The sequence below is a fragment of the Colletotrichum scovillei genome, assembly GCF_011075155.1.
Source record: "Colletotrichum scovillei strain TJNH1 chromosome Unknown Contig00001, whole genome shotgun sequence".
NCBI classification, from domain to species: Eukaryota; Fungi; Ascomycota; class Sordariomycetes; order Glomerellales; family Glomerellaceae; genus Colletotrichum; species Colletotrichum scovillei.
The window spans coordinates 4,443,275-4,466,437 of record NW_023336259.1 but is presented as its reverse complement, the minus strand read 5'-3'; the positions used below and the strand labels follow the sequence as shown (position 1 = coordinate 4,466,437).

At 50.2% G+C, this 23,163-nt stretch overlaps 7 protein-coding genes across 7 annotated transcripts; 3 read left to right on the top strand and 4 right to left on the bottom strand.

Moving 5' to 3' along the window:
- Positions 1-1,284: 1,284 nt before the first annotated feature.
- On the bottom strand, positions 1,285-1,765 carry HER10_EVM0002534 (uncharacterized protein; the record flags this gene model as incomplete). Its single annotated transcript, XM_035472240.1, has 2 exons — positions 1,285-1,366; positions 1,461-1,765. The coding sequence occupies 2 exons, from the start codon at positions 1,763-1,765 to the stop codon at positions 1,285-1,287; spliced, it is 387 nt and encodes a 128-aa protein (XP_035338097.1).
- Positions 1,766-4,318: 2,553 nt separating this feature from the next.
- Positions 4,319-7,536, bottom strand: HER10_EVM0001908 (amidohydrolase; the record flags this gene model as incomplete). The annotated part of the gene is made up of 6 exons (XM_035471641.1): positions 4,319-4,783; positions 4,839-4,922; positions 4,993-5,129; positions 5,183-6,068; positions 6,168-6,285; positions 6,338-7,536. 6 exons carry the CDS (start codon positions 7,534-7,536, stop codon positions 4,319-4,321), a joined length of 2,889 nt encoding a protein of 962 aa, XP_035338025.1.
- Positions 7,537-9,038: 1,502 nt separating this feature from the next.
- HER10_EVM0010969 (OPT oligopeptide transporter) lies at positions 9,039-12,267 on the top strand (the record flags this gene model as incomplete). The annotated part of the gene is made up of 12 exons (XM_035480413.1): positions 9,039-9,107; positions 9,162-9,205; positions 9,279-9,357; positions 9,421-9,934; positions 9,998-10,195; positions 10,255-10,932; positions 10,984-11,063; positions 11,125-11,225; positions 11,286-11,360; positions 11,426-11,602; positions 11,668-11,917; positions 11,974-12,267. 12 exons carry the CDS (start codon positions 9,039-9,041, stop codon positions 12,265-12,267), a joined length of 2,559 nt encoding a protein of 852 aa, XP_035338884.1.
- Positions 12,268-12,814: 547 nt separating this feature from the next.
- On the top strand, positions 12,815-14,819 carry HER10_EVM0004638 (uncharacterized protein). Its single transcript, XM_035474274.1, has 2 exons — positions 12,815-13,073; positions 13,146-14,819. The coding sequence occupies exons 1-2, from the start codon at positions 12,988-12,990 to the stop codon at positions 14,788-14,790; spliced, it is 1,731 nt and encodes a 576-aa protein (XP_035338285.1). The 5' UTR covers positions 12,815-12,987; the 3' UTR covers positions 14,791-14,819.
- Positions 14,820-16,782: 1,963 nt separating this feature from the next.
- On the bottom strand, positions 16,783-19,263 carry HER10_EVM0007267 (uncharacterized protein; the record flags this gene model as incomplete). Its single annotated transcript, XM_035476826.1, has 4 exons — positions 16,783-16,989; positions 17,059-17,114; positions 17,172-17,302; positions 19,235-19,263. The coding sequence occupies 4 exons, from the start codon at positions 19,261-19,263 to the stop codon at positions 16,783-16,785; spliced, it is 423 nt and encodes a 140-aa protein (XP_035338543.1).
- A 373-nt stretch (positions 19,264-19,636) lies between these two features.
- On the top strand, positions 19,637-20,424 carry HER10_EVM0011893 (uncharacterized protein; the record flags this gene model as incomplete). Its single annotated transcript, XM_035481306.1, has 2 exons — positions 19,637-20,169; positions 20,244-20,424. The coding sequence occupies 2 exons, from the start codon at positions 19,637-19,639 to the stop codon at positions 20,422-20,424; spliced, it is 714 nt and encodes a 237-aa protein (XP_035338962.1).
- Positions 20,425-21,659: 1,235 nt separating this feature from the next.
- On the bottom strand, positions 21,660-22,217 carry HER10_EVM0005574 (uncharacterized protein; the record flags this gene model as incomplete). The annotated part of the gene is made up of 2 exons (XM_035475183.1): positions 21,660-22,092; positions 22,147-22,217. The coding sequence occupies 2 exons, from the start codon at positions 22,215-22,217 to the stop codon at positions 21,660-21,662; spliced, it is 504 nt and encodes a 167-aa protein (XP_035338360.1).
- Between the last annotated feature and the right edge of the window lie 946 nt (positions 22,218-23,163).

The following is a 23,163-nucleotide window of genomic DNA, read 5'->3' as shown; positions in this document are numbered from 1 at the left end:
TATTGCACTATGGTTTTCATCTGAGCATGTATTGATCCTTGTTTGGACGATTGCGATGCGCTGGCACCATCAATATACAGAAACCTGCCACAGCCGAGTTCCATGTTAAAGTTAAGATACGACGGTAGTCGGCGTCCCAGAGTCCCGGTGCAAAAATTAATCAAAGCATCAACCAAGTATCATTCAACTAATTCCATTTCGATCATGATATCTGCCGAGCGATTCCAAGTTCAGCCGGCAGATGTTGTTGTGTCTGAAAGCTGGGGTTCTCCCTGAAACGCGATCAGTTGCTTGGAGGCCCCTCATGAGCTTGGAGAACTCTAAATAGGCCGGGTCAAAGTGCAGCAAGAGTTAATTCTGGTGTGTTAGTGAGAAAAAGCTCTTCGGCCGCTCCCGACACGCAATGTGATGAGTTTCTCTCCACATTTCCATGCCGTTGAGGGAACCCTAACCGCTAGCTCTTCTCCTAGCTTAGATCTTATCAAGTTTGATCGACTATTTTTCAAGCTTATTCGACTGTAGCAAACAACCCTGTTTCCCGTGCAGCTGATGAATTGATGATTGCAAGCTCAAACTACTACCCAAACAAAGTCTACGATCTTTTCAGCAGTTATCGCCCACCGACGTGACGCGTTGGGGGGCTCATCGCAGCTTTGATTTGACAGCACGGACAAAATTACGCTGACTCCTCTTCATGTATTGAAATACCGTGCGTACTTCATGCGGCGCAGCTTCTTGGCTGACCGTGATCGGCCGAATTAGAGTAGAGCATGCCTAAACTTTCGAATAACGTCAACACTCCGCTCTTTGAACAGACTTGTAAGCTACGAGGCTTGGCTCATTCTCAGCTATCATTACAACATTTGGAGATTCTGCATGGGACGATGGCGAAAAGTCCGGGGCAAGGTGGTCGTTCTCGTCACGCAGAATTTCTGATTCGAGCTAGGACATGGCATCTTGGCATCTGTTCGTCTTTTAAACTATAAATAATTTCTCCGCATCAATATAAACTTAAAGCAGCTTCCCTCAATATTCCGGGGGCGAGGAAGGTCCAATAATCTTATCTACATGTATGCATCGATGACGATGGCCGCGTTCTCATGTTGTGACTAGTACCGTAGCCTGCGAACCCAGTTGCTGACGTTTCTATTGTACAAGGTTTGCCTCAACCAAAGACTGCAAAGACTTCCCAGAGCCTTGCCTTGGCTTGGTTCCCACTATCTTTGCCGCCTTGCTCGGACTGATCCCACCGGAGCATTATTCACCAATATTTGAACAGGGTGTTTAGTAGTGGCGGCCCATATCCTGGCTCGCAGTAAACTGTGTTGACGTTCTCCATCTGTCGACCTGGGCCACAATTCTTGACCTTCGAAGTGGCGTCAGCCAGCCCCTGAATGGGTCTACCTGAGATGTTTCTGATTGCCAGGGCGAGATCAAGAGGCAGTAAGGGGTCCACGTACCCCTCTCGTGCTGCTGAAATCTTGATGTTGAGCCAGTTTGGAATCCATAGACGCCTGAGGTATGCATACTCTCCGTTTCTCAACTCGGTGCTTAGGTTGAGAATGTCGGTATACTTGAGGTCGTTGCTCGCGACGCTCACGATACTCTCAGGAAGAATGGACTGGAGAACGCTGTGCAGACGCACGCCGCTGGGATAGTACGTCGCGCTGTACGGGTTGAGAAGGCCAGTGCCGTAAAGCAGGAGGTATTTGAGTTCCTTGAAGGGAGCTAGCGATAAGATGGCAGACTCTTCGTCAAGTTCCATGCTGCGTCGAAAGATGTGGATGGTATGGAGTGTCTTTCTGTGTCTGAGCAACAATACCGACATCTCCCTAGGTGTGACCTCAAAGGGATAGGCCTCGGTGCCCTAAGCTTCATGTTCATAGATGTCGTACACGTTGTTTCTCTCTCTGCCCGAATCTATCAGAGCTGCTGAATAGTAAGAGAAGACCTCTAGGGTGCTACTCATGTTCAAGATACTTCTCATCTCCTTGTAGCCCAGGAAAATGTTCTGAGCGCCTAGATACCTGAGTTTCCTCAGCTTAGGTAATTCTCTGTCAACCAATTGGCATCGATCAAAGCAAAGCTCCTCCAATCGAGGGCTGGATAAAGGAATCATCAGCTCTTTGGCCGTGATAGGGTCCAAGAGCGACATGCCATCTTTGTGACCATCACGCCAACTATTCTCGTCATCATCGTCGCTATGTTTGATACGAAATCCCTTGAGGTTCGGCAAGGTCCATACATGGCTCTGTGCTTGGTCTCGAAGATGGGCAATGTGATCGAACAGCGGCCGCCAGACATTGTTGTCGCTAACATTGAGCATTATCAACTTGAGTAGCTCTATGTTGCGAGCTTTGAGGACAAGGACCTGAATCAAGATGCACACGGCTGCAGGACCCATGTGTTGCAGAAACTGAGCCGAGTTGAACGTGTGACCGTCGGCCTCAACCGTGTGAAGACGAGTTTTGAGACCCGTAGGAATCGGATCATATGTTTGAGTGTCATCTTCTCCCCATCCGTTAGGTCCGAAATCGCGATTCTCCATAATTTCGACTTCATGAACCATGATGGCGAGGACTGGGTTGTCGTTGATGGTGGCGACAAAGTTGGCTAGGACCAAAAACCCTTTGCTGCAGAACTTGGCTCCGGACCACCCCTGACAGAAATGACTGTAGAGCACAGGTTGCGCCAGGGCCTTGAGATGCTTCGAGACCAAGCACACATTGGCAAGAGTAGCCTGAGCTTCGCGATGATGCGTACCACTAGCCTGGAGGTTGAGACATGTGCTCTGAATGGTTTCGGAGATAGGAGGGCTGTAATGCTCACTGACAATCGCCTCAATGATAAGTCTCTGTATCTCTGTCGGGAGTGCTGGGAATCGGTGAAAGGGTTGAATCGGCATCGGCGCCTATCCCGTAGGCGGGGACGATTTGGATTGCTTGTTCATATTGAGGGCTAGCTTGCTCGCTGCCGTAGAAGGCGAAGTTCTAAGGATGTCTGTGTCTTTCAATGTCAAGAAGTGCATGAAGAACCGAGCTTAAGAGAAGAAGACTCACTACTTGGCAATGGCCTTCAATCGAGAGTGTCTCTCCTACCAATGAATTATTGGAAGAAGGCGGTGAGAGAGCGTGTTCCTGCGAGCGCAAATGCATTAGTCTCGCATTCAGAACGAGAAAGTATTTTCAGAGAGAAGGCCAATGGAGTCAATGGCGGCAAGTGTGGTCGAAATGAACAAGCGAATTTGTTTACCTGACAGAAGACGCGCAATGCCCTCCGGAACTAAGCCGAGGAAAGGCCAAGAGGCCAAGATGCTTTCCCTTGTGGAAGGACCAAAGACAATGGTGAAAAATGGTGGAATGGGGAATGGTGATGAAAGTGCTGGGTGGAATCGAAAGATTCTTGAAGGCCAGGAGGAGTTGCGGAAGTATGTGGGCACCTTGGCACTTGAACGCGGCGTCTCCTGAATACGTTGGGGTAAACATAGTGTATTCCACCTACTAGGCAAGACGTGGACTTTCGATCAAAAGATACTCAGGCGCTTAGCTGGCACAAGAACTACTACCCCTTTCCATTTCAACTTTTGTAACCCACATACTTCCGGGTATCTAATGAATAAGGGCTTTATCAGTTGATGCCTGCTTACTCCCTCGTCCCTGATGAAGTCAACACGCAGACTACAACTATCATCGAGATTGCTTTAGTGGGTATCAAAAGCTTCTATCGCGGGATTTTGCCACACTTTGAGCCATCCTGGGCGACTTTCTTGTATGACACCTGACGTAATGGTGTAATGAATACCCACAATATGGGAAGTGCGTGTAACTCATAGACATCTCGTGGGTGTTTGGTGCCACGTGACCACCAGAAGCAGATTGATAGCATAAATGTCAACATCACTATCGCGTCTCATAGCCTGAGGCACGTCTCAACAATACGCGTTTGAGGTGAAAGGTGAGCGTCGGGGGCAGGCTCGGAAGCACAAAGTCAAAGACAGGGACGTGAGAATCTGCCATCCGTTGGTTGGTACACCAACTGGTGCCTGGGCGGCCTTGCGATGGAACGAAAATCCATTGTTGAAAATTACTGAAAGCTACATTATCTTAGGTGCAGGTGGACTTGTGCATAACTACCGTTCCCTTGAGTTGAGAATTGTTACATGTACGTTTGATTTCTTTCGACATCCAGCCTGACGTTGACACTTAGCTTTGCAAATCCTTTATCGGGGACGGAAATTGACCTAGGCTGACTGTTTCACTTTATCCTAAGCTTTTACGTCCCTCACCTAGTCAGAAACCCCTTGACTCCAGCATCGATGTCATAAAACGGCCCCTTCGACATCTGGCCAGCAGTCTCCAATCTTTCCGTTGCTTTGCACAGCCAGGACCACGCTTCCCTCGCCATTCAGAGGGCTTCCGTCCCAAACGACAAAGTCGCCATGGACAGTGGTCTCGGCCAGTACATCTCCAGATCCGTCTGGAGCTCGAACATTGCCATTCAGCCCGAGTATCTCATCAAAGTTTGTTGACACAAGCTTGATGGCTTCTTTGTCCGCCAGTCCAGCGAACTTTGCCACCCACTGCGCCTCCTGGGCCAAACCATGGATCTTGGAGTCGCCTCTGACGGCGAGGGCGACTAGAACGCCGGCATCAATAAGTACTTGGGCAGGACTTGGTGAGAGAGGCGGGCCCGCAAGTGAGGATTTTTTCTCCCACCTATCGGGCGCACCCCTGTTTCCGGTCAGAATGACAGGGACCTGAGCTTCGCTGAGCTCCTTTGCGACCTAGGCGTCAATTGCTTCAGCTTTTTGTTCCTCCAAAATACAAACGATGCCTTACCAGAGGTGCTCCATGGCCGCCGAAGATGACAAACTTCACGGTGGGAAATTCTCGTTTCAGGAGAACAATCTGCGAGATATCATCCTGCAACAAATTAACTCTTTTCCAGTAAACTCTCCCAAATATTGGAGAAGAACCGACAAACCTCGTTCACTGTATATACAACGACTGGAAGAGAGCCATGCGAGGCGCGGTAATACACGCTACTTGGAGATTGGTCTTGACCCTGGCCCTCAAGAAGAATTTGACGCAGTCGCTCAACGCCGGCAGACACAGTCGGGGTATCATCGCCTGCGCGAGGATCAGTGAAAAAATAAGTACTTTTCAGAAGGTCAGTAACTTACCTTTGGCCTCTTGACCAATAGCAAAGTGTAGAGCCACTTCGTCCTTCCAAATCCCGCCTCCCAGGATTGTTGCGTTCTCACTTGTCCGCAAGCCGACACTCACACCCTGGAGAACACCGCCTCCAAAGATAGGAGCCGTGATCGCCCTTGTCACACCACCAATTCTTGCTCTGCCGAAGCCCCTTCCACCGAAATGAACACCATATTTGGCACTATGCAAGTGCTTCTGGGCATCGAGTCCATTCACCTTTGATCCTGGTGATCCGTCGCCTGTTGACGGCTCAGATGAAATGTCGAGAATGCCAAGATTATTGCCGAAAGCAATCAGACCAGGAGTAACGTATCCGTTGGCTAGTTTAATTTCCACAGTCTCGTCATGCTGAAGGGTAGATGAACACCTGGACTCGATATTCAGACAAGTGATGCGACCGTCAGAAACCACTAGGGCAAGGTCTTGCCCCTGTTCGACGGCCAAGGTAACCTCAGGGAGCTGATTCTCCAAAAGAGGTTTCTTTATGCCGGTGAAGAGAATGTTTGCTCCCTGAGCGGTCGCTTGATTACAAACATCCCGTTTCTTTGTCTGCAAAACATACGGGCGAGCCTCCGGCACAACATTATTCGCCGATGAAACCTGGGCTTCCAATCGTTGAAGGGAGTCTTTGATGTCGAGAACTTCCCTGCCATCGACATACACTTGAACGGGTGTAGCGCCAACCGAAAGAGGATGAGAATCCCAGACAACCAGGTCAGCATCATATCCAGGTTTTACGAAGCCAATTCGATGACCCTGGTAGATGGACTGTGCAGCGACAGAGGTCACAGATTGTAGAGCTTTGTTTTCGGACAAGCCGAATGAGTGGGCAACAGCAGCTTGGTACATGAGATACTTGGCATGATTGCTTTCACCAGTATGGTCCTACAACGAACACACGCAGAATTGTTAGTCAAAGACCATCAACGTAGCACGGAAACGTTAGTTACTGACCGACTTCAAAACAACGCGGATACCATGATCATCGAGAATCTTGGGGCCTCGAAGGTTTGCACCGTAGGCTTCATGCTTGAAGAGTGAGTTCTCGGCAAAGGTGGCAATGGTGATATTTCTGGCCAGTGTCAAGACGTCTTTCCGATCCCACAGGGTTAGATGGTACTTACTCTTCCTGCTTCTTGAGAAACTCGGGAACCTGCCAAGCTTCAAGAGCATGATGGAAGGCTTGTGGATGAACCCCGAACTCATGGAGCACATCGAGCATCCGCTCAAAGTCTTCGGGTTCATAGCAGTGGATGTTGACGTTGAACTCGCCTTTGAGAAGAGCCACCGTTGCCTCTAGTTCCAAGTCTTCCGGCCGCTCACCTACTTTGTCTACAAGTCGGGAAACTCGGCTTTGCTGCCATAAACCACCGGACTGGAGTTCTTGGGCACTTTGACACCAAGCTTCCTGCTTGGACTTGAGCTTCTGTGCCTTTTCCAAGTGCTGTCTCAGAAGCCAGGCATTGCCGAGTCGGGTATGCCCATACAGGTGCTTTGGGTTCTCGCCACACGCCATCTTAAGATATCGCTGACGACTCAATTCCGGAATCCCATGCTCGAGTAGCAATTCTTCGACAACGGGTTCGCCATCTTCACCAGGAAGCGGCAGATTCTTCACCAAGTACCCTTGACCACCAATAATGTTGCCAGACCCCGGCAAATTGAGAGAAGACGTGACACCGCCGGATGCAATGATCTCAATTGCAGGATCATATGGTTTGAAGCCGTCAATCGCACGGACGAAAGGAGTGATGGGGCCAAGTCCAGGCTTCTCGTTGACGTCTGCGATCGCTGAGACCGAAGAGAAAGGGAGCTCCAAATGGTGAGAATGGATGTCGACGAGACCCGGGGTAACAAATCTCCCTTTAACATCATACACATCCGTATTACTGGGAAAAGTCACCTCATCCTGAGTGTCGAACACTGACTTGATAACTCCCTGTTCAAACGCAATATCAACAGTCGCCGCAAGGACCTTCTCTCCGTCGAACAGAGTTGCATTACGAAGCACAATGGCGCGCTGCTGTCCAGACTTTGAGTTCCAGCGCGGATTTGACCGATTCGGCGAGGACGACTTTCGACTCGCGCTTCGCGCATTACTCTCGCCACACTTGCTCAGTCCTCTTGCGAACTGCTCTGATTGGTTGTATGAGGGCTCCTGAACAGCATTGCTGTAGTGAGACAAGCATAGTACAAAAGCGACAAGTCCCGCGAGAGTAATTAGACGTCCTCGGCGTCTCCGAATGAAGAAGCGTCGAGTTGGTGGCTGCGGTTGATAAGGAGGGGGGCTTGCTTCGAAAAGCTCATCGTTTTGGGCGCCCATCGTGACTTGGCTTCTGGCTTAACGATATGACGGGCCTTCCTACTCAAGAAAGATTCGTAGATAAAAGCAGATCTGATTTTAATCGAACTTCGCATCACATGTACTTAAGCTCGCTACAGCAACCGCTTCTCCTCAAGCACCTCGACTTGCTATCGGGTGAGTTTGTCCCGACGTCGGGGTGGGTTGGGGATAAGGCTTGGCAGCCCTTTATTCCCAGAGGCGTCAACGTGGAGATAAAGCACGTCAGGCGGAGGCGGCCCACATGGGAACTCGGCTGCATGATACGAGTAATCCCATCCTGGTCATGGAGATTGTGATTACCACCCTTTTCATAGCACATTCGAAGTATGTTGATTGGAGACACTGGCGCTCTGGGCGTAGGGCGTTATCGAAAACGAGATTTTCTCTTTAATTCAAGAAGTAAATTGTTATTGATAGATTCAGGCAGTCATCGTGAGATTTGCAACCGCCCAAATCACCAGATGCTACAGCTGTAGATCTGAAGTCCAGGATCAACATCCATCTACATTGTCGTTTCCATAACACTCAAAGCCCTATTCTCGATCGCTTCTAGAGCTGCGGCCTTTACCCGACTACAAGCATGTAGTCGGGTCTATCCCGACAAGTAGACCGGCTTCAAGTCCCGAACACCCCATCCCAGAGCCCGGAAAAAGGATGGACATCTGCGAACTATCAAGACGCCTTTCCGAGTAGGTCTCGTTCGCCGTAGCCGTCATTCTGGTCTCTGATGGCGCCACAAGGTACCCGCCCACTTCCCGTCGACGTTTTCCCTGCAAAATCCCGGCAATCTGGTGTCTAACGCGTCGAACGGGGACTTACAGCGGGAGGTCGATACGGATTAAGCATACTGGTACGTAACCAATCTGCTTTTACCGGAGCGGATTGTAAAAGCCGTTCAGATGTCAGCGCATTTAGAGGAACGACGGAAACCGAGACCGAACATCTTATAAGGTCCATAAGCATTTCAGGATATGGCGCAAGAGTCAGGAGTGTAATGGCATACTTCATTGGATGTGGACCTCGGTAGTGTGACGCCTTTGGGTCATTTCGCCCGAGATATCTTTGGTGTTGTACGCAAGCTGTGAGGAAAAGTTACCTTACTTGAATGCATGTCCGGCGAATCCTTTGCGGCGTCAGGATACGACTAACCTGGGACCACACCACTGTCAAAATCCTGAATGAACAGCTTGTTGCGCCAAGCAGACCAACGCGGGACTAGATGCGTCCTACTACCATCCACTTTTAGCTCAGAATACATCCAGGCAACGCAAAGACCCCAGACATTGACGCCACTGACAGCCGGCCCAGCTAAGGTCGAGGTTTTGTCCTGGATCAAGACGTCGATAAAGATAGGGTCTTTCGGACTCTGTTTGTCCCTATGCCGTCGGCTGTCTTCCTGGAGTGACGCATCCTCTTCTCAACCCCAAATCTTTTGTGCATGTTGATAATTGGACGTTTTGTCTAGTTAGTCACGGATCAATATGGGTACACTCAATGAGAAAACGGGAGACACCATCGACGTTGTCACACCCGGAAATGAAAACCTTCAGGTTTGACCTACTCTGACCGAATGCATAGATGAGTCAACCCTAACATTTACACAGAGGGAGAGTTTCGATGAAAAGGTTTCCATCGACGATGTAGCGAGGTATTTACTTGATTTCTACACCGACCTTTACACCAGACCATGTCAAGTCGCCGGGAAAGCTGACACTTCGCAGGCAACTCAATGCCACCCCCGAAGAAGTCCTCGAAGCCAGAGAACTTTCACGCTCCCTATCTCTCGAGGAGACCAAATCGGTATGCAGTCTTCGGGCCCCACCGTTGTACCTAGAATGCTTCACCCTCTAAACCATCTCGAAGTCAGCCGAGAGACTAGTGCAACAGCATGGTCTCGATCCCAACTTCCCGGCAGGAGCTCTTGAGCGTCTGAAGGAGTTCCTCGCCAACGAAGATATTCTCGCCAACCCGGATTCGCACAGTCGTGAAATCTCAGAGGCCAAGATCGAAGTTTCTCTGTTGACTTCCAACAGCCCGTACGCAGAGGTTCGCGCTGTAGTCGATCCGCATGACGATACTAGCATGCCAGTCGCCACGATCCGTGCCTGGACTATCGGTCTCTTTTTCGTCGTCTTCATCGCTTTCATCAACCAGCTCTTCAGTGTGCGTCAGCCTTCCATCACGTTGCGCGCGGAAGTCGTACAACTCCTCGCGTATCCAGTCGGCAAAGCTGCCGAAAAATGGCTTCCCGATGTTGGCTTCACGCTCTTTGGAGTTCGGCACAGTCTCAACCCTGGACCGTTTAACAAGAAAGAGCACATGCTCATTTCGATCATGGCAAGTGTTGGAAAGACTCTGCCGAGTTCCAGATACATCAGTGAGTTTTCTCCACAGACTACTCGGCACGTAATACGGCCGTCCATTACTAAGAAAACGTTAGTCTTTACGCAGTGGATGGACCGTTACTTTGGCCAGAAGTATGCCAAGTCCTTCAGCTACCAGATTCTTCTGGCTCTTTCAACCAATCTGATGGGATTCGGACTGGCAGGTCTATGTAGAAGGTTCTTGGTCTACCCATCTTTCTGCCTCTGGCCGGCCTCTCTGGTCACCATCGCTCTCAACAGCTCCTTGCACAACGGTATGATATTAATACTATACTAAACACATGATGAAGTTGGATGCTAATGGCTCCCACAGAGGCAAATCATCCCGTATCCGGTCCTTTTAAGAAGATCTACAACATGTCGCGATACCGATTCTTCATGGTTGCTTTCGCCGCGATGTTTGTGTGGTTCTGGTTCCCTGATTACATCTTCGGTGCACTTTCCCTGTTCAACTGGATCGCCTGGATTGCTCCCAATAACTTTACACTCACTGCCATTACTGGTGTTAACAAGGGTCTCGGCTTCAACCCCATCCCAACTTTTGACTGGAATGTTGCGACACACGTCGTTCAGCCTCTTGTGGTCCCTTTTCGTGTTACCTTCAACACCTTCATCGGCGTGTTCCTGGGCGGCATCACAATCATCGGACTCTACTGGACCAATGCGTACAACACCGCTTACCTTCCTATCAATTCGAATCTGATGTACAATCACTTCGGTGGTTCATACAATGTTTCAAAGATCTTGGATGGCAGAGGTTGGCTCGACGAAGCCAAGTACCAGGCGTACTCCCCTGTGTACCTCGCAGCTAGTAGTATCACGATGTACTACTACTTCTTCGCTGTCTATGCGGCTACCGTGTCCTATGCCATTCTCTATCATCGTCACGATATTGCACTTGGTTTCCGGAGTTTGTGGCGCAGCTTCAAGAAAGAGGCGTCGACTGATTTCAAGGATGTTCACACAAGGCTAATGTCCAATTACCCTGAAGGTATGTCTAAAGCTAACTTGGAAAATTAATTAGTGCTGAATTTCCTCTCAGTTCCCGAATGGTGGTATCTGATTCTCAATCTGGCGGCTATTGCTTTCGGTGTTGCGGCAGTTGCTGCATGGCCCACTGAGGTAAGTCAAACAACCCATATCGCTACTGTCGTTGCTGCTGAGCGACTAATCATTCTACCAGACGAGCGTCGGTGTTGTGTTCTTCGGCATTGCGCTTGCCCTGGTCTTTGTTATCCCAACAGGCATTATTTTCGCCACGACTGGAATGGAAGTCGAATTCAAGTAAGCAAACCTGACTTGCCCATGTTTTTAAGCTGTTCATATAAGATTAACATAGTATAGCGTCCTTGCGGAATTCATTGGAGGTGCCTGGGAGCCTGGCAATGCCTTGGCCATGAACTTCTTCAAGTGCTTCGGGTGAGTGAATAGCCTGCTGTTGTGTCCCACCTAAGATAGGGTTCAACAACTTACGATACTCGCAGTTATGTCACTACAGCTCATGCTCTTGACTTTGCCAATGACTTGAAGCTGGCTCACTACCTCAAGATCCCACAGAGGCACACCTTCGCCGCTCAAGTCGTTGCTGTCTTTGTCTCGGCATTTGTCTGTACTGGCGTTATGAACTTCCAGATTAGCAACATTCCAGATCTTTGCTCAACGTCAGTATACTGCGTAGCATCATACTTGCCATGGTCGGACGACTAACGTGAAAACCTTCCAACAGAAACCAAAAGGACCGTTTCACTTGCCCTGGCGTCAACACCTACTTCACTGCTGCGGTGCTGTTCGGTAGTCTGGGTGCCCGAAAGGTCTTTGGATCTGGTGGGATCTACACAGCCCTACTCTCAGCGTTCCCGGTCGGCTTTGCACTTCCTTTCGTTTTCTACTACTTCCAGCGCAAGTTTCCTCGTACCCACTGGTTCGCCAAGATTCACCCAGTGATGATCCTCAGCGGTGGCATCAGCTGGTCTCCTGTAAGCTTCCCCAGTGGTTGGTTTACGATTGCTTTCGTGGCTAACATCAAGTCAAGTACAACATCGCTTACATGTGGCCGGCCGTTCTGCCTGGATGGCTGAGCATGGTGTACCTCCGCCAGCGCTATCTTGCGTTCTGGTCAAAGTACAACTACGTCCTGTCGGCGGCTTTCTCGACTGCCATCGCCATTGCTGGTGTGATTATCTTCTTTGCCGTCAGTTATCACGGCTTTGAGATTAATTGGTGGGGCAACGACTCCGAGAGTGGATGCGAGTCTACGGCCTGCACGCTACTGAAGCTCCCTAAAGGCGAATATTTTGGACCGCGCGTTGGAACTTACGCTGGTTAGCGAGGTGTGAATTTGAATCCACTCATTGAGAGAATGCAAGCCATCCAGCGAGGCCGAGTTATTTGTACGGGCTCATACATACTGTGTAGCGAACCTTGTGTGCCACGGCATGCTAGCGAAATAGCAGTGGCTCTTCTCACAGCCTGAAGAGGGTCAGATCATTACTTTAGTTGTTGACCCGGCCTCACATCACCAAGGAAGATACTTGAAATATAAACATACCGTATCCTTCATCAATACGCGGCCTGCGATATACGAGGCCCATGCGGCTTGCAGGCGGTGAGGCGTCGAGCTTCAACCACATTCAGGCCATGACTCGGTCAGCTCACCGAAAGCTTAGCCCTCCCTCTGGCGAGATTACACTTTGACCCTGGCCGTCAACCAGAACGGGGGACGATGAAACTCTATCGGCGACCGCCAATCAGCACAGTTAAATGGTAACCGACTACTGGTTTCTAGGAAAGTTAGTTTAAGCCATCGCATACCTCCTTTGACGTCAGCCCCTCTTCTCCTCGATTCACAACACCTCTAGGTCGAGTCGAGTTGAAAGGGTCCGGCCAAGGTGTCGCTCAGCTCCACCCTCCCCTTCTGCCGGCAGAAATATAGCAGCAGCTCGCATTCGATATCTCGCGTCGCGCGCCTTTGCCGCGCCTCCGAAAGCCCCATTGTTCGAGCCCGGCGTGTCCGGCGGACTGTAAGGTCTCGTTAGAGTTCGTTGCCATGAGCTGTGGCCGTTCTCCACCCGGTACCTCCGGATCCAAGTCACGGCCATCCGTCCAAGCTAAGAAGAGTTGCACACCTTGCAGGTAAGTCCGATCATTTCGTCGCGGTACGACATAGGACGATGTAAGAATGACCCGGACTGACCTGGTCTCTAGGATCCATAGAGTCAAGTGTGATGAGACAAGGCCAGCTTGTCGACGGTGTAGCATTACAGGCAAGGTCTGCGATGGCTACGGCGGTGAGGGTGGCGGTCCAGCGGCCCGCAGACCCTCACTGCCACTTCTCCAGACCTCATCGGCATCTCCATCACGTTGCGACACACATGCAGGCTTAGCAGAGCTGAGCTGTACAGATAAACTTCACTTCGAGTGGTTCGTTAGCCGGACCACGAACCAACTGCCTGGCGTCTTCAACTCGTCGTTCTGGAAGACCTTGGTGCTTCAGGCCAGCTCGACCGAGCCTGCTATCCTCTATGCTATCCTCGCCCTGGGTGCGGCCCACGAGGCATCAAATATCGACGCATGCATCGTCAAACGGGAGCCGTCAAGTCCCGAGACAGCGGATCAACAGGAACACCTCAGCCTGCAGTATTACAACAAGTCCATTTACCACCTTCAGAAGCATCTACGCACGCCAAGCACAGAATCAATACGCGTCGTTCTAGTTGTCTGCACGGTCTACATATGCATGGAGTTCATGCAAAAGCGATACAAGACGGGATTCCTTCACTTCAGACACAGTCTTCAGCTTCTGGGAACCTTGTTGAGATCTTCTGCTCCTACATCATCATGCGACCCAGCAGATGACTGGTTCGTTGATGTCATACCTCGACTAGATATCCAAGCGACTCTTCTTACGAACGAGTTTTACCAAGGTGCCGGCACTAAACACACCTCATCCATATGGCCGCCAATGCCCCAGCTGTTTCAATCAGTTCGGGACGCTAGCCAAAGCCTCGACGGCCTCTTGTTCAGAGCGTACCAATTACAAAAAGACGGTGCCGCAGCTGGACCAGCAGAAGATGCAGCCGACATCTTTGAGCTGCTCGCTACACAGCAGACCCTTCGGAACGAGCTAGAATCGTGGATACAAGCCTTTGACATCTTCAAAGCCAGGACATGGAACTTTGTAACAGATCGAGAGAGGCTCGCCTACGGACCGCTGCCGATTTATCACACCATGGCATACATCATCACCAACACTTCTCTCAATCCTGGAAATGAGCTTATCTTTGACCTATACACGAGTCACTTTGCGTCGGTTGTAGCTTCGGCGAGGCAGCTCCTTGAGGCGACATCATCTGCAAACATGCCGACGCCTGCTGCTGAATCGTCCCCAGAGGATTTTACGCATCAAAATGAGCACGTCTCAGACACGGGCTTGGTTCCGCCGTTATTCTTCACAGCTGTCAAATGTCGCGTGCCCAGGATCAGGCGTCAGGCATTGGAACTTCTTCTAGCATCTCAACGGCAGGAAGGAATCTGGGATGCGATATTATCCGCGCGGATAGCAAAAGAAGTGATGGTTCTTGAAGAGCGGGGTCTCTATGAAGGCGATGTTGACGAGAAGAGGGCTTCTCCAGATTTTGTGATTCCGGTTCTGCCGGGGCCGCCCAGGATACACAAACTTTGGATCGAGGTGCCGGAGGAGCCACGCGGAGACATCCTGCTCAGCATTCAGAGGATCTTCCCAGAGGGCAAACGGGAGACCCTGGGAAGGAGGTTTCACGCAGAACATGATTATTGGACTTCTGTTCCTGTAACACTACGCGTCGCTAAGGTCACTGAGCAGGCCAAGTAGGGAAGGCCGTGCTCAGAAGCGGTCTGGAGAGAGGAGTCGAGAATACCCTTTGTACTATTATTGACCCAATGCGATCAGTGCCTCTTCTGAGACGAATACACATTCAGTGCATATCTGCAAACGTTTTTGGTCTGTCGTCTCCAACTTCTGCCTGGCCCATGCCTTGGTGGGAGGCCATCTCGTATCTGACATTCATGCTGCTGGCGGAAATTTCATACAAGCCATGCCCCTCAACTGGCAGTTCTGGTTGCCATCCAGGGTATTGGACATATCGATACTGCTGTTGCTCTCTCCCATCAAGGCTGTGCTTCGCATCTTGTGCGATTGGGGTTCTTGTCGCTTGTCGTCGACGCCACAAAAGCCACCCAATAGTGCCCATGCCGAACACTGCAGCAAAAGTAACTCCAACCGCAATGCCTGCTGCAGCTCCCGACGATAGGCCTTCCTTTTCCGTTGTCGGCAGTGATGTTGCTACAGAGGTATTGCTTGGTTGAGGTGTTACTTGGGCTTCGGTGATGTTGAAATAGTGGCATGTGACGCCCCAATTTGCGGGTTCTTTGCCTGGCCCAAGTAATTCGAAAAAGTAGAGGTTGCTGAATTTCGGATTAGGGAAGTCTTTTATGGAGACTTCCCAGTTGATTGACTTTGCGGAGGTGCTCGCTACAGCCGGGCGATCAATGTCAGCCACAGCAGCTCTCCCTAAGTTGTGGCTTTCCGTCGCTTCGCCCATTTGAAATCGGGCTTTAGAAGATCATGCAACTCACCTACGATATCGATGTAGTCTAAAGTGCTTCCGCCTCCTACCGATTCTTGCCATAATATCAACCTCGCAGAGTCGTAGTCCATGTCCCAGTGGAGATCTATAATGTTTCCTATTGTGTAAACGTTGTTGTCTCGGTAGTCATAGGCGAGACCTGGACCGGGTGGCCGGCGGAAACGGTTTTCGGCGGCGACAAATGCTATGAAGAACGAACAGAGACAAAAGCACAGGCTTGGGAGAGCCATGGCAGCAAGTTGGAATGTTTCTTGACGGAAACGACTGATATAATGCGTGACGCTATAGACGATTCACTGCGACAATGGGACTCGGATTTTAGCTAACTTCAGCTTGAACGAAGGAAGGGGATGAGACATCCAGGACCTAGCAGCATTTATCAAAACCATTCACCAAAGCAGAATCGCAGAGGATGCTTGACCCTGCTACCTAAAATAAGCGCTAACTATGTGCGACTAGGCGGTAACAATGAGATCCCACAGCCCCAACTACTACCCTGTACGAAGGATCTGCCCCCAAGGAATGCCAATGGCAAGACCTATCACACGCTGCAGCCGAGATGCGAGGCAGCAGTGCGGTCTCCCGAATTAGATGGTTTTCAGCCGCTCAGTCGATCTTGTTCGATTGGACGGCAAGCTAGGGGATTGAATGGGTATTTGAATAATCAAAGAAACATGTTTCTTTCGGAAGCTTGGCCCGATTCCCACACGTTCCACACTAGATAGCAGTCACTTTGCCCTAAGATGCAATGGTAAGCTCGGGATCTCCACATCAACAGCTTAAGATTCTGACCAAGCTTAATTAGACCATCTATCTCGTAACCCAGTTTTCTTAGGGAATTGAAGTCTCTGGAAGCCCAGGATTGAGTGCCTGCAGTGCCTTGCCCAACGCCAGTTGTGAACTTTTGGACGGTGATAGTGAGTTAGTCTGCCCGATTCGCCGAATCTCGCTAAAACCGCGCCTCTCTTGGCCCTGACCGAGCCTCGGCCAGATCGGTCGGAAACCTGAGAAGATAAATTTGAAATGTTTTTGCCTGGTCGTCGTGCTTTCTTATGGCGCCCGGCTTGCTGCACTGGCTATCGGTCCTCATGCTTTCATGCCGATAACGCGCCGGAAGAGCAATAGCAAAAACCTTCAATCTTTCACGTATGAGTAGTCTCGCTAATAATTCGAAGTATTTATTTTTACACGTCCAGCAGCCTGAAACAACGCTGTTGTTACACAGGGTTACCAAACTTATCCGTCTTCTTTGCCTTGGAGGTGAAGCACTCATCATCTGGCCCACAGCCCTGCCAGTTGAAAGATTCCCCAGGCGAGAAGCATGCACTGTCGCAATTCTGCTTCTTGCAAAGCCCATGCGCCTCATCACCGCCAACCCACCCATCATCTTTGGCACCGTTGACTGCTCCCTCTATCGCATGCCACTATTTCTCATCAGCAACCTAATTAGCCTAATGCAAAACCTTTGGAGGGGAAGAATGGTGCCGACGTACGTAAGGGCCGCTGTACGGCGCGCCGTGTAGCTCATCAGAAAACCAATTGCCTCCAGCTACAAGCTCTTGTTAGCGACGATGGAGTTTGATAGCGTGAAGGCCAATTCTCTCACCATAAACGAACCGTCCGTCGTACGCGTTGACAACTGCTTTTGTTGCATCGTCGTTGATCTGAACACCGACAAGACCCTGGTCGCTGATACAGGCGCAAAGGCGGTGCTTATCAGCGCTGACACGCGCCACCCTAGGATCAATTAGCTCTCAATTCCACTCGTCCTCGAAATGGCAGCATACACCAGCAGGCTGAGCAGGCAAAGATCTTTCAACAACATGATAGTCTTGGGCTACTAGTATGATATGTCAAGTCAATTACAAATGATTAAAAGATAGTCGGTATGACGGAAGCTGCAAACGAGAATTTGAAACCAAGTACGCGAGCTGGTTGTAGCGAGGGGAAGTCGGACTTGAAAAGTCATTCACATTTGTATGTACTAGGTACTCTCCTAAGCCTTACGTGCCCCCTTGAGCCCTCAATGGATGGCAGATGGCTGATAAGATATCGGCTTCCCCGACCCTTGGATGTGTGAAATGTCGCTTTCGTTAAGTCCTCAATATGTCGATGCATTCATGGATTGAAAATTACGGGGGATGTCATTTTTTCTTCCAATGCTCTATTAGTTAGTCATCCAAACTTTGTTTGATTATCAAATTAATGTACATTGCTTTTAAGTTTCCAGGCTACGTATTCCCGAGTTCTTGATAGGGAAAAGTGTTATCTCGCTTTCTGTAGAATAAGAGGGGCCTATGCCGAGTCATATCCTTCCCAGGAAGTCTGGGGAACAATCTATTCGGACTGAAGATCGCTGCCGCTCTACGACGGGCTTGTCCGGGAAATTGGGCCTTCTTTTTGAGCATGACTAGTGCCAAGGCATGACATCCCCTTGACGCTTGGATGATCTAAAAACAATGTGCTGTGAATGCTAACAGAGGTTGGTGGCTTCCAAACATGGCCTATTCCATTTGGTATTTGATCGTGGGGAAACCTGATTCAAAGTTTCTCGTCTGTCTTAACATCAGATTTTGGACTTTCTTGGTCTTATCTGTGTGGTCATAGTAAAAGAGCTAACTGCAAGCTACTGGCTCCTCAACTGCTATGAGCCAGACCATCTAATTCCAGGTAAACATCCTGCAAAAGATGCCACCAATTCAAGACGAGAGACTGTTATTAAGTCTTCTTGACCAACAACTAAGCTCGAGTGCTTATAGCTTGATTGATGGGTCTGTGTATGGCATGCCGCCTTTGCCTGTTCACTGAGCCAGCCTTATATATCAATGTCTTTGGTCAATCATTCATTGTCCTGGCACGCCCAAGCTCTCAACTTCGAAAACATCTCCATGACGTAGGCTCGAACGAGCATCAGCGCTGATAGACAACTGTGTATTTACCGACTGGTCTGATACATTCGATGAAGACCGCACGCTTATTGATGGCAGAAATGAACACTGGCACATATGTATTGAGAGGATGGGAGCTATGATGGTGAGGAACAAAAGTTGAGCGACATCAAGTGAGCTTCCCACCTAAGTCTTGACGACATTTGTTCTCACTTTCCAATACCGCCGGTCATTGCTCCCTTCAAAAGTAATGATCGCCAGTTGCGTGCCTCTCTTTTCCTTGCCAGACCGGCAGAAGCGCCTTAAGTATTTTAGGACTCAGTGGCCTCCAAATTACGCGTGCTTTGGGCAAACCACCCCTGGAACACGCATAGGTACTCCAATTGACAATTTCAGGAAGTTTAAGGTCCTGGAACTATACTACAACTCATACAATAAACTGACCTGTTCAGGCAGACCGCTTTTGGCTAGGTAGTGCGCGACTAGGTATATATATGAACTTGGCGCCTGCAGTGCATCATTTGTCTCTCGAGATGAGAGTTCGGTGCGAGTTCTTTGTGAAAAGGAGAGTGTCACCGGTTTGGGACGATGCAAGGGGCAGAAGTCTAGTGATGCAATAAAGGTAGCAAACTCTTTGACGTTGTACAATCACACAGATACCTTGAGCATTGTTCTACACAGCAATCATTCACCGTTTGTTCTCTTTAGATAGTGAAGTTTTCCAATACCTACAGAGCTTGGCTTAGAGAAAGTACTCAGTGTGGAAGATATCATCCCATACCTAAGCGGTGAAGTGAGTATTCCCAACATTCACTGTTACACGTGACGCCACCCCCATACCGGGTCTTTTCTTTAGTCTGCTTTCTCATATGTTTCTTCCTTCCCATTATTAGTATCTTTTAAGGAGGCTTCTGCCTGAGGTAAAATAGGTCATTTTTTCATAGATCTTCCGGGCGTTAGTATTCAGAAAAACGTGACCAGAGGATTCCTTCCAAATTCTCCCTTATAGCTTAGCCCGTTCCTCCTACTTCATTCTGCCGAACACACATCTCCTCTCTCACATCTACTTCCTTTCTCTCTTTATTAAGGAAAACTCGGTACTTCCCTCAAAACCCTCGATTCTCGACCACCTTACAACCACCCACATTAAGACCACCGACAAAGTTAAGGAAAACTCGTCATGATGACGGTCTCCCGCATCGTCTTCCAGGCAATCCTTGCCTTGGGTATTTTTTCCCTGGCTAGTTTCGCCCTGGCCAACGACCTTACCATCACCAAGGCTGACATCTTCCCCGCCATCGCCATCGAGGCCGGTCTTACCGCTCGCGATGACACGATCGCCCCTCACGACTGCGGCGATATTCTCAGGCGCGGCATCACCCCTCAGATCGACTGCTCCTACTCGGAAGAGAACTGTGGCTTCCAGGACGACATTGAATACATCATCCGCATCAAGCCTATTGGCAAGGTCAGCACCCACTGGTGCGGCATGATGCGGGCGCAGATCGCAAAGGAGACCAATTCCTATATTGAGGAGATCGTGATGAAGAAGTGCGACCGCACTTACGAGGCCAACGAGAATGGTAATGGCATGTGGCTTGTCCTCAACATGCAGCACATTCACTTTCTCGGTGATCGGCGCCTTGATGTCGAGCGGGCTATCAGGAACACCATGTGCCCTGGTGGTCCGAAGTTGGACTATTGGGTCAATGAGGGGTACATATCTCTTCCCCTTTCATACCCCCAGGCAACCTTGTTCAACTCTGTTGCTAACTTCTATTCATTACTAGTTGCTACCGTTCCAGCATCTGCAGCAAGCGCTACTGGAGTGTCGATAAGCGTCGCAGCCTGCCTGACGCCTTCGAGCAGATCTCTCACCCCAAGGGACGCGATGTCCTCAAGGTCCGCCACGAGATCGAGAAGCCTCATGTCACCGCCCTCCCCGCTACCAATATTGTCGCCACCCCTTAGCCGACTACATCCTCCACAACCAAGTAGAATCACATTGCCGAGAGTCTCACTTCGAACTTGCTCCTCAAAGACACTCCCACCGATCTTGAGGCTCCTCGACCCCAAGCTATCAATAATATTACTCATGGCCTCGACCACGACTTCGAATACGGAGGATGCTTCTACGTATCCAGGATCACTAAAGGAGCATCTTTGTCCTGAAATGCTCAGAGGCATGGGATTTGAGAAGCAGCAATGCCACTTCCTGGCTTCTGCTTCCGTCTGCGGTTTGTTGTGGAGTGCTAGCGGGTACAAACGTCTTCGAAGAACGATGTGAGGACTCTGGCTATGTTATCACAGTGTAGCTAGATAGGAATACAAATCGGCTCCCGTTGCGGTATCATCATCTAGTTCACCGACTTAATCATGCAGTAGTACGAAGCCTTCCGTGCCACACTTTACCGAGTGATATTGAAGGGTGTCCACTCGTGTAGAAGGAAACCAGAAAGACTACTCAGATCCACGACAGGGACTCTTGGGCAGTAGTTGAGCTTATGCAGACCGTATGACATCCCAATAAACTTTGGCTAATTTGAAATGCTCCGGGCTTAAGTGTCAGAACCCATGCTCACACGGCTATTTATCTCTGCGTAGTAGCATTGTGGGGCTCAACCTAGACGGAAATCGTTCGAATGGGAAGAGATCTCGTGGTCGCGCAGGCTCCCGCACATGGCAAGTCCTCGCGAGCTCTCAACTACGTCAACGTGAACCCTCCCACCGGCCTCTCAGACGTTTCCAAACTCAATATCAGAATGGTTCTTCTATATTCGGCAGGTCGATGCTGCAGTGTCCAGCTTTTATCTACCCTTGGATGTTCTCGGCGTGTTGTAGCTCACCCCCCGGTCTACCGGAAATTTGAATATCACGAGTACAAGGCCTTGTTCTTGGAAGAACTACATCAAAAAGAAAGACATCATATAAACGGCTTGGCAAAAAGAATATACAGTGAATAGAAGATCAATTCCCCAGGAACGCTCACAACCCCCCACCCACTCTAAAAAAAAATGAGAAAAAAAGGGTTGCTTCCCATCCATCCTCCCTCCACCCGTATGTTGACGCAAAGGTGACCCAGCCTTTTGAAAAAGAACCCTCAATCATTGCCAGCGGATTCCAGCCCGGTCGGGAGAAGAGAAAAAGTTCTTGTCTCCGACAAGAAGCCAACCCAAAAAAAAGAAGAGGAGTCAAGTCAGGAGACTTTACATCCTCACAGCCTTCTTCGACTTACTCCCCCCCGTAGAAAACGGCGCCAAAGGCGGCACGCTCTCTTTAGCCTTCTGCCTCGTCGTCAGATCACCGCCCCTCTTCTCCCCTTTACTCTTTGTGGAGAAAGGCGCCAGCGGCGGAACCTCCTCCTCGCCTCCCTTCTTCTTGCGCGCCTCGATGACCGCCTCGCGCTTCCTCGCGTCGGTGCCGAACGGGTTCAAGGGCGGAGGCGGGTCATTCTTGCCGGGCTTGTCGGCGCGTCGGGCGACGGCGGCCATGGCTTCCTCGTGGGCGAGTCCGGAGTGGAAGCGGATCGGGGAGCGCTTGATTTGCGAGATGACGGGTTTGCCAGCGTCTTCGCGCTTGATGAAGCTTACGACGCCGCCGATTGCGTCCGAGGCGCGGGCTTGAAGGCTTGCGATGGGGCTGGTAGTGGTTGTTAGTTGAGGAGTCATGTGGAAGACTTGTGAGGAGTCTTACCCGGACTCAACGGGCACGGCACCAACGCCTGCAACCGCGGCGGCGACGACGGCAACAGCAGAGAACTTCATCTTGTCTAATTCCAACGCTTCGTATCTTCGTGTTCGTGGTGTAAACCTTGTTGAAACTCGTTCCCGCCGTAGTGGAATGTGTGTTCGAGCCGGCGATGACGTTGAATCGTATAGAGTAGTTGTATAGTATGTGAATAATTCGAAAGGAAATGATCGACGCTTGGTCTATTCGATAGTTGGATACTGAAAGTGTAAGTTGTAGTTGTCAAGTAAAAGTGATCGTCCGAATTCAGACGCAGCAACCAAAAGAAAAAGGGCGCGGAAGAAAGACCGGACGTCCACGACTCTTTTATCTATCTCTTCTCAACCACGCGTCCGGTCCCAGACCACCGCCTCCTTTCCCCATATTCTTCAACTCTCCACATGAGAAATCCAGACATCCCGGACAATTGCGTGAGCTGACAGGCAGCTTACACTTCAACCCTTGTCCGTCAACACCGGCCACCCGGCAGCCCCACGGCTTTGCCTCGCATCACAACGTGGCGCGCCCGCTCGATGCCACCCCTGGTCTGGTATCACATTCACTTCTTGCCCTACCCAACTACCTCATATTCCACCTCGGCGCGACGATCGTATAAGAAAGAGTCCGGGGATGATGGCTGTTCGTCTTGTACGCAATAAGCAGCGCACATCTAACTTCCACAAGCGCGTTTCCACAGTTTCAGCCCGCGACAATCCACACGAACCACGGGCCAACATCCGGTACAGACGGCGGGGACTTGCTCTCGGGGTTTTCTCTTTCACCTCGAATCGTCTCTATCTACGGGAATCTCTGCTCGGTGACTTGAATTCTCCGCCAGTCCACTCGGTTTCCCCTCCCCATCCCACCGGGCTGGAATTGGATTGTAGCCTTGAACTTGGGCAGACTTTTGAGGCTCCTGTTCCCCAACTCTGCCCAATACCACGCGCGAGAATACCGGCTTCCATTTTCAGCTGATGTCGTCTC

Excerpts from the sequence above, each read along its gene's own strand:
- HER10_EVM0004638 (XM_035474274.1), top strand. The coding sequence starts at position 12,988 with ATGAGCTGTGGCCGTTCTCCACCCGGTACCTCCGGATCCAAGTCACGG. Across the intron at positions 13,074-13,145 it reads AAGAGTTGCACACCTTGCAG|GATCCATAGAGTCAAGTGTG; the intron begins GTAAGTCCGATC and ends CCTGGTCTCTAG.